Source organism: Cryptomeria japonica, chromosome 9 (genome assembly GCF_030272615.1).
Source record: "Cryptomeria japonica chromosome 9, Sugi_1.0, whole genome shotgun sequence".
Taxonomy (NCBI): domain Eukaryota; kingdom Viridiplantae; phylum Streptophyta; class Pinopsida; order Cupressales; family Cupressaceae; genus Cryptomeria; species Cryptomeria japonica.
In genome coordinates this window covers 751,791,331-751,802,043 of record NC_081413.1, presented here as the reverse complement: position 1 = coordinate 751,802,043, position 10,713 = coordinate 751,791,331, and the positions used below count along the sequence as shown (strand labels likewise).

The following is a 10,713-nucleotide window of genomic DNA, read 5'->3' as shown; positions in this document are numbered from 1 at the left end:
CATCGGTTGCATTGGAATCACGATTCAGTTCTCTTTCTTACCAAATGATTATCCATTAGTTTTGATCTTGTATAAAACCTTGTTGCAATCATTTCTCTTCAATTTTTCCTCAGAGTTAGAAGTGGTAAACATGATACCCTATTTTAACATACTAATTAGCAAACCAAAATAGGGGGAATATAGCTACCCTCAAATTTCATCACTCTTAGTAAGCATTTTTGGATATTTTGTGAGTTCAACTAACAATGTGGTTTTATAGAACGTGGTTCCTAACCTTGTACTAAAGATACTCCCGGTGTCTTCATTCGACATCTTATGGACATATCCTTTTACCAATGAATGTTTACTTTTTGTACTTTAGCTTGCATATGCATGCAGTGTCATATGACCGCTAATGCGAGGGCTAAATGTAGCATCATTAGCACCCACCTTAGTGTGTCCCATTTCATTATACATTAAATAGGACTTCTTTAGGCATTTAATTATTAATTTAATTAAACCTAACTCTTCTCTCATCAATTTACATATCATAAAATTAGGCCCTTGATCATAAGTGCACCCCTTTTATTTAATCCTAATCTTACCCTAATTTCAACCTTCAAGGCACATTTTGTATATCTACACATCTTAGTTTGATCCATTAAGTTGTATTTGGCATTAGAACCCTGTTATCTTGCATCCCTAGAAAAAAAAAATATTATCGGGATTGGGTAGTATACTACCTGGTCTCGCACTTTTTTCCTTGAATTTTGGGAGGATAATAAGGTGGTCCTAACTTGTTCAAATCCTACTCAGTGTCAAATTTCATCAATTCTAAGTCAGTCTTTTATCAAATTCAAACTTAGGGTTTCATATATATAGCAATTATTTTCCTCATTTGAGGATCCCTAATCTAGCAATTGGAAGGAAATTCATGTGAAGTAAAAGTGTTGTTGTGTGTGAAGTCTCAAATTTAAAAATTCATCCTTTAATCAAGTCTTCATCAACATCTTCATCACTCATGGAAGCTTTAGGAGATAATGAATAATAATAAGGGAATCACCGACTATTGATTATCTTGTACCTCTTCCTTAGGATTTGGTAATTGGTATGATTTCATGTAGTTCTCATGTCTCTACGTTGAGCTTCATATTTACATCACATTTGTTTTCATATTTATATTATTCATTTAGATTTGCATTTCAATTGTTATTTAAAGCATTTTCATCACAAGCATTTAGGGTTTAGGGTTTTCTCTAATACATTTGGGTAGAACTCTAGTTTTCATTTGGCTCATAGTAATCTTACAAACACATAATATTCAAGAGCACACACATTTTCAGTTACAATATCGGCTATTTGTGGAGGTGGAAATCACCAAAACAAGGGGGTTAACTAAGTAAAGCCCCTATATAGGAACAACCATACCATTTTCATATTACAGGTGCAGTCATAAGTATTTGTCAAATTTGGAAGTTTTCATAAGACCTTAAGAAACATGTATAAATCCACTGTCAGAAGTTGAACTTGGTTATCAAGGACCACGGTACCCCACACCCTTGTCCTTGAACTAGGGTGCCCCCACGCCCTGGTCATATACATTCTACTCTATATTTTCAAGTCATTATCCACTTGTTGTCTCAAAAATCAAATCTCCAAATTGCAACTCAGTAGACCAAGGCACCCAACTCCTTGGTCCTATTAGTTCAAGCCTAGATTTTGGTCACAGGTGCACAATCAGATCTCTCCATTAATTTTGTACTTCTTGTCTTAGTTCTATTACAGGTCAGTCTACTATACTTATTATATTCACTTGCCTTTTGTTCTTAAAGCATAGTTATATATGAACCCCTACATTCTAAATGCCTCTTTTCATAACAATGAAGGAATAGAAACCTAAGAAGTATCCTTTGACTCTCTTTCACGAGAATTAGTCAAGGAGAACCACTCCTCTAGAAACTTTCACATTCCAATGTTTGAATGAAAGTGGAGTTAGGTCCTAATACTACTTGATTCCATTTTTATATAAAACAAGGTGATAGAATAGTCTTTAGGAATATTCAGGGTTGTGTCCCCATCCAAATATATAAGCATAGATAAGAGATCTATTCACCAGAATAGAGGAGTGATAGAGAAGGGTTAGAAGCTAAAATAAAGAAGATATAAGGAATGTATTGGATATGTTGATATATGAATACAAATACATCTAATTATTGGGCCCAATATATGCATGAGACATAGAATAACTTTGTTTGTCACCTCAATAGGATTGAGTCCACGACAATTAGACTACAATTATATAAATCCTTAGGGAACATAACTCTGGTTTGTCTCCTTCGGATTTCTTGCTAACACTAGACATTGATCACTCACCAGTATTTTGTGATTATCTTGAATCCAAGCAATTTGGTATGGGTTTGGGAGTTTCATCTTTTTCAGGTTCAACTTTCACACCATCTCTTCTGAGACCAAATTGTCTATATTGTCACTATCAATGATAATTTTACAACACTTTCCTTTCGACTTGCATCTTGTTCGAAATAGGTTCCTACTTTGTGTTAGTTCATCCTTGATTTCTATTTGCAAGAGGGCTCTCCTCATCACCAATGGATCTTCCTTTTATAGATGTCACGTGGACCCAGATGATCTATCCCATTCCACCTCGACATTAGGCATTCCTAGCATATAATCTCTTCACTTCCTTGCACTTAGCAGTATTAAAAGGCACAATGACTTCCTCACATTTAAAACAAGTTCCCTGAAATGGCCCTTGGTCAAATCTCCTTGTATTCCTCTAATATCCATCATCATGGTAATAATCTTCCCTTTCCCTTCGGTTGTGATATGATTCTTCCCTGAGTCTTCTCTCCTCCCTTCAATAAGGGCTCATTCTTATGTTTTAGTCATCGTAAAACCTTCTCCCAATGAATTGTTTCCATCCTTTTGCAACTTTTTGATTTCTGCTTCCTAGCACCTACGCTGGTCTCCTACCAAGGTTTTTTTCTACCTTCAATGCAAGTTGGTAGGCTTCTTCCATGGTGGTCATGTAGGCCAGGCTTAATTCCTCCTGAATGTTGGTTTTAAGATTATTAATGTATCACACCACCTTCTCTCTTCCAACTTCGTTGTGTCCAGTCTTGGTGGTCATATTGTGGAATTCCTTGGTGCACTCCTTCATTGTCTTCTCCTTTTGTCACAAGTTCACCACCATCCTTTCCCATTTTGCAATTCACTCCTTTCTTTAGATTTCTTTCCAACTACACTTCCACCAGATGGTAGCATGCCCTTTCAACATGGTTTCTACAAATCTTGCTTGCTCTGGATCTTCAATCTCCTCATATTTGAAGTATTCCTCCATCTTATTTATTCAATCGATCAACTCCTTTGGATTCAAACTTCTAACATAACTAGGAACTTCAATTCCTAGCCTTTTTCCAATTTTGGCAATAGCCTTCATCATTTTGATATGGTTCGAGTATTCTTCCTCTTAGTTTTCCTCTCCCCGATCCTGTATCCTCGATTCCTCATCATAACTCTCCTCTTCCAATCTAGGGTTTATGCTCCTTCTCCAATCCTCTTCCACGACGTATAGCTGATTCTTCATGGCTTTTATCATATCCATCATTCCCTCTACTCTCCCGATAACATTGTTCATCATTGGCATCCTTCTTGGTAGCATCTTTCCTTTGGATCTAGGTACAACTACCTCAATTCAACAATCTAGTTTAGGGTTGCAACTAGCTCAATTTGGCGCTCTATTAACAATGCCCACAATCTGCCTCCAGTTGGTGATCTGTCCACATTAGGGTCTTCAGGAACACACTACCACAAGATTTGAATCTTGCTCTAATACTACTTGATGCAATCAAGGATGGAGGATCTGAAATGGACTCTCCAGCCTTGCAACCAAACCACACACAAAGGTACAACAAAAAATGAATGTAATAGAATTATAAACTCTATTGAATATAGAATGCTTACATGCCTGCATGCCCTTACATTTTGAATACAATCGGCCCATTGGCTCCACATGCTGGTGCACAGGCTACCATGGGCTTATTATAGAGAAAATACTAAAACAAAAGTCTCTTTGGATATACCTTCCCCTAATTACTACTCCCTAATTATTTATGATGCTCTCCCAAGATTTTTAAGGTGCTTATAAATCAAATCCATATACTAGAAATGATCCATGTTGGCCTCCCTTGGGTCCTAAGTCCTATTGATAGTGTAATGTCTATGTCGGTCCCAAATGCTTGAAGAAGGTCCAAAACTAGACGCGGATGGGTGTGGACCCATCTAAAGGTTGTCTAGCCCCATACCCACTGCATGACATGCTGTGTATGCTCTGCAAAGCTTAGGAAAGTTTTGCACACTTCCTCCTTTAGGTCCAGTCTTCAATTCTTCGAGATGCTTTCACTTCAATAGTAGAATTGATTATAGCACTAGAAATAGGCAGTATGAAGAATACTTGGCTAAGTAGGGAAGACCAATAAAAGAATCATCATGGATCTCACAAGATGAGATGGATCACCTTGAATTTTTTATAAAATTAACAAAGTGCAAGACTCGCTTTTCAAACAACCTCGGGTATCTAATGCAAGAACATCCCAATACAATTTATTGCATTTCACTACATAACATCATTTTGGCTCATGATAAAGAATCAAATTATAGTATTACTGACATACATCACATTCAAATCTCTGAGGTTTTGGATCAAGCTAGAAAAACTTATTATTATCAAAAGTGTATAAATTCACAACCAACACTCAGTTTATCATACAAAAGTTTGTGGCACCATCCGAAAAACTTGTAGCATTCAATCCAACATATCACACGGCAATATGGGACTAGAGAATCTTTCAATTAGAATCACATCAAGTTTCTTCAACACTTAATGCTTCATTAACAAATTCTCCCCAACCTACATATTTCATAGGATAATGATTCTAAAAGACCTAATGGCTGACATAGATCATTCCTAAAGCTTAAGGTGGATATATAATCACCTCTAGATTTCATTTAGAGAACAATCAACTAGAAAATAGGCAACTAAGATAGAATTGATCTAAGGGGACAACAATTCACCAATTAGTTAGTCATAGCAATAGAGTGATAAGAGCAGTAGTAGTTCTTATGGACATATCTTTGTAGATAAGCTTGTAATAGGCCTATGGTAGCATGTGGGCCAATCTATGATTTATGGTAGGCCAATCAACAAAGTGTAATCATTTTGTGATAGTGAATCAATGATAAGTTATTTTTCAATCATGTATCAATTTTTGTCATGTTGATTCTAAGCTATATGGTCATATAGTTCTTTCCCTACTTTCCATCCATGAATACATCGTAATATTTTTTTGTATTCACATTTTCTAGTATATTCAGGATTGTATTAATTGATTAAGGGAGAGGACCCAATAGTTCTGCACCCTAACTTCGCACTTCTCAAAATCCTATGTGAAAATTTCAAATCACTCCCAATTTTTTACAACAACTTACTTGGTAAGTCCCCTACTTATAACTAAGGTTTCAGGGCAACATCAACATGCTTTTTACCAAAGTGTCCAAAACAGCCCCCCAAAAAAGGTGAGACCAATAGTCGTGCAAAAGGGGTTAAATTAGCAAGTATGGGGGTATTAAAGTGTCCAAAACAACCCCCCAAAAATGGTGAGACCAATAGTCGTGCAAAAGAGGGCCCAATATGCAATTGATGTGGCATCACGTGATTGGTGGCTTTTAACAAAGGGTATATTTCATTCAATTATTGGTAGTCATCATCAGCAATAACTACTTTAAATTCACAACTATTGGTGCAATGTTGTCACAAAAGTTGGTCATTAAATCAACAAGTATGGGGGTATTAATTCAACAACTTCTATCACAACAATTAAAATGCGCTCAACTACTAGGTTCTCTCCCCTAGTCATTTTTGAATTTATTTGAATTAATGTGTTGTTCTATAGTAGATGACAAGGAGTTGAGATCTACAATAGATATTGTTGCAAGTTAAATGTTGGTGAAATAAATGATGTGATTATCACTATTTTTGTAATATAATTGATTTTAAAAACATAGGTTGAAATGTTTACAAATTGCCAATTGTTGACTTTCCAATTAAAAGGGTGCTTTACCTTTTCCATATTTGGTAACATTTCGAGCCATTAGTTCAAGCAACTATTATTGCTTTGGCAATATAATTAACATGCAAGGATTTTAATTATAATTTGTTTTGGGTTGGGCCTAGCTCAATTAGCAAGCTAGTCACGTCAAAAAGTTTACCGTAGCATTACAAGCAACATGCATTGAGCTTAGAGGCCTGGCTCGATTGGCAAGAACTTACACCAATGTCATCAGTCACGTTAAAAAGTTTACCATAACATTATGGACATGTATCAAGCTTAATTAATTAAAAGATTATTAGATTAAGTTGATTAATTAATAGGTCCCTAGATTAAATTGATTAGTTAATGGGTTATTAGATTAAGTGATAGCTCCTTATGTTGAAGTGACAGCCCCCTCACAAGCATTTTCAGGTAAATATTACTCGTCATGAATGACAATTTGACAAGGGTAGCCACATCCATCAAGATAGTATTATATATGATTATCAATTCTCTCCAACGGTACGTGTCGTGCTTTTTATTGAACGTGTATCAATCAATCTCGTGACCTATCAAGGACAAATATGGATAATTCTTTGGTAAGAAACTTTAAGCCAGTTAATAACAAATTTAAATCTAGACAAAGACCCAAGACAGAAGTAACGTGGTGCAGATTGAACACCTCAGATTTTGGCACTGATGGATTTTACTATTTTTTGGGGTTGATGGTTTTGGAGGATGAACAGTAGTTGTTGTCTTTAAGTGAACAATATACTCTGAGAAAGTTTTTTCACAGTCGACAAGATAAAAATTTATGCTACTACTCTCCTCAAAAGGAAATGAACATCCACATGAAACATAAATATGGACACCAGTTGCTTGAATGAATGCAATTTTACAAAATATAAGAACATATTTGAGGAGAATGGAATATGCTTTATCAAATAATAATTTTTACACATGTATTCTATGTTGTAGCAGCCACCACAAAACATGCCCTGCCAAAAATTCACCCTATGCAGTCATGGTATGATTAAGAAAGTACTAGAGGCAAACAAGCCCACACTGTCACATTGAAGCTTGCAAAGTAGGTCCAAAAATGCAAAGAAGTTTCACTTGCATCAAACATGGATATCATAGCATTAGATTTTGCCATGTTACTACTAAACTACATATACACCATATCACCAAAAACTCTTTTCGTCTACTGGTTATGATCATCCATTACTTATCATCTTCTCTGGTTTTAATCTTGGACTCTAGACCACAGTCAATGAGAGAGAGTGTCTGTTTAGCAGGAGCATCAGTCTTATCATCCTTCTCTTCCTGGTGCATTGATGGGTGCACATACTTGCAATTAGGACATTGCCTAGAAACCTTTGAGAACATGATAAACATATGACACTGTGCACAGACTGTGGCAACCATCTCTGCTGTCTCATTCAAGATGTTTTCTTCCTCAAGATATGCAGCATTGTTTGTATCAGAGCATGGAAGCCCAAAGCTCTTCCCATCATTCTCTTGGGTTTTAAGAGGAAGGTTAAGCTCAAGATCCAACCTCAAGTCCTTGGTCAATTGATTAACACTACCATGTCCGCCAACTCTTGGATCTTGGCAGGTCTTCAGTTGGGTGCTTCTGTTAACATAGTAGATCCTTCCAGACTGCTCAAAACCAGTGAAAAATGTTCTTATTAAAGTATGAGTTTACGAACATCATTAAAATTCAAAACCAAATTAGAAAACTTACTAAACAGTTCAAATCTGAACAAAATGACTGTACGGACTATATAACAGAAACAAGAAAAGATGACTGAGGTAATGTACTTAAATGGTAAACCTATGAAACATTTAAAGAGACTACAACAAAAAATTGTAATATTATTATACCATCTAAATTGTGTCTCATTTTGCACAAAGAAAGAAATTAAAAAACAGGATTACAGAGCCAATATAGAAATTTTTATTTCGTTGTTCTCCTTAATCAACAAAATTAGTAATCTGAATTTTATATGTAAAAATAAGGATCAACTAATAAAAGGTCAGTGAGTTGACAAAAAAATCATCTTCTCATTACTATTTAGAATGAGTAACTGTGCATGAAATAAGCTTTAGAAGTGTGCACATGCAAGAATACAATAGATGGTACAAAGTTCCATTTATATGGCATTATGTCTTAATCCACTTGAATTGCAGGTTATGAATAGATCATAAAACAACAATTCACTATTAATATAGAACTTAAGTAAATAAAACCTCTGCCCACATACATTCCTGGATTTCAGTAATCAGTTAGAAGATTTCTTGAATATTTCTCTGTAGAATACAACAGATGACAAAGTACAGAATTCCTATCTCTACTGTGTAGCTTCTATGATAAAACCATCCTATAACCACTGCTTACTAAGAATGGACTAGGTGGGTGTTAAATGCCACAAACAAATACTGTCCAAGGCCTGCAAGTCCAATATTTTGCATACAACATTTTAGAAAACCAGAGAACATAAGTCAAAATCCCTTTATATTATAGTTCTACGATAATATAATATATAAGTGCTGAGTAAAATGGCCAAACAAAGAACTGTAAAGAATAGAAAATATCTGAACATATAAAAAACTTCCGAAGTGACAAGACACCAGATAACAAAATAATATCTGGAACTCTCAGAGTCTAACAAAAGCAAAATATAAATATAACACAGCTCAGATAAACAAATAACCTGATTACAAGGTTATTTTGAGCAAGCATAGGCATGCGATAAAGGTACAGACAGCATACAAGTTAGAGAAACCAGATACATAATTTTTGGAGTCAAAAGACATAAAAAAAAAATGCTCACCTGAAGATCTAAACACTGCTCCCACTCTATGGGAAGCGGAGATTTCATCTGGAGCTCCACACCAATACTAGAATTAACACAATTCAATTTCTGCATTTCACGCTCCCATTCAGAGCCCATTTTCCTCTTCTTACAATTACTATCTTCTTCAGAATCCTTGATCATCGGCTCCCCTGTACTAGACCCTGACCCTCTTCTCTTCTTTAAATAGAGGCCAGCTAATGAAGGAGAAGAAGAAGATGATAATGAGGAAGGTGGAGCAAGAGACAGTTGTGCATCCATCATCCAGCCTATCTTATTAGACTGCTTCTGCTGCAATAACCCACTTATTATTGACATCACAAATTAACATTAACTATCAATCAATCCCTGCAGAAATAAGTAATTGCAGCCTTGAATAGCATGAATCCTACTGAATCCCAGCCTTTAATTGCATGAATTAATAAACTCTCATCCGCTTATAAACACTTTGAGCATGGCCTAGAACACTATGAATCTAATCTTACACAGAGAATCTAATCTAATCTTGCTTCCGAACACTCATACACCAGCTCAACATTCTATCGAGTCCCCCAATGACCTGAAGATATATTTATATCACCCATATCAGCCACCTCTGAAACTTCATTGAAGGCCTCTTTAAATGCCCGAAACTAAAACCGAGAGGAGAAGTATTGAATACATAACTATAGAGGGAGTACTTGGTACTAGGAGATTTATGGATATATTTTGAATTAGTTGGAGAGTAAGGCGGAGGCCATTAATTGCATGGGTTTTGCTTCGGTCATGAAGGGATTGTTGGAAGCCTTAAAGTGCAAGGTACGACGTGGCAGGAAAACAACACAAACCCTACTAAGGGCATTCACTGCATTTCAACAAATCTTTGGCACCGAACGCAACGTGCTGACCTTTCATAAAGAAGGGATATTCAATGCATGGGCTAATTCTTCATAAATTCTTCAAATCCCCCTTATTTCTCATTGCCCGGCTATTCAATCTGCTCTTCAATGCACACTGCTATTCGTGTCACGCATTAACATCTGCCTTTAGGATTTTCTACACTTCATTCTTCTGTTAGGATTTTTCTGTTACTTGGTAGATGGGAATAGGAAAAGGGTATTTAATTTATCACTCAAAACTTTAATTCTGGAAAATGGGTATTTATCTGTCAAATTAAATTCATATTAAATGAATCTGCTTCACTGCATTCATTCATGGCCATCCCTATTTCGGTTCAATACCACAGCCCAATTACGTATTAGCTATTATGTATATGATGTACATACCCCATGCACTCTCTCTCTCTCTCTCTCTCTGCCTCTGCCACACCCAATCAATTGAAAACCTATCTATCTGCATCCTCAATGAATTCGATTCAATTGCTATTCAGGTCAATCAATCATCAATCAATGACTTAATAAATTGTGATCAATCACCTACAACTATCCCCATATGACCGCACCAAATAGGAGTAAAAACGAAATCAAATTAATTGAGATGTTTTTAAGAACCTTCCGTTGTAGTTTTCAATACGATTGCAGAGTCTGACCAACTCAAATTTAATACTGCATTGGTATTTTGAACGTTCATGCCCAAGTGATTCATTTTTCATCCCCAAAAAGATGCAACATCCAGTAATTTTACGTGAATACCTATGACACTCTTTAATACCCACAACATATTTATATCAAACCAGGCTGAAATTACCATTCAACAGTGCAATATTTTCATTTAATGCCCAATTTATCATGAATATGAGAGCATTGAACAGGGAGAAGGTAGATAAGCTA

The 10,713-nt window shown here is 35.8% G+C and overlaps 1 protein-coding gene across 1 annotated transcript; it reads right to left on the bottom strand.

Moving 5' to 3' along the window:
* Positions 1 to 7,001: 7,001 nt before the first annotated feature.
* On the bottom strand, positions 7,002 to 9,607 carry LOC131064640 (uncharacterized). Its single transcript, XM_057998847.2, has 2 exons — positions 8,924 to 9,607; positions 7,002 to 7,748 (listed from the first exon to the last, which is right to left on the bottom strand). Exons 1-2 carry the CDS (start codon positions 9,260 to 9,262, stop codon positions 7,311 to 7,313), a joined length of 777 nt encoding a protein of 258 aa, XP_057854830.2. The 5' UTR covers positions 9,263 to 9,607; the 3' UTR covers positions 7,002 to 7,310.
* Positions 9,608 to 10,713: the final 1,106 nt, after the last annotated feature.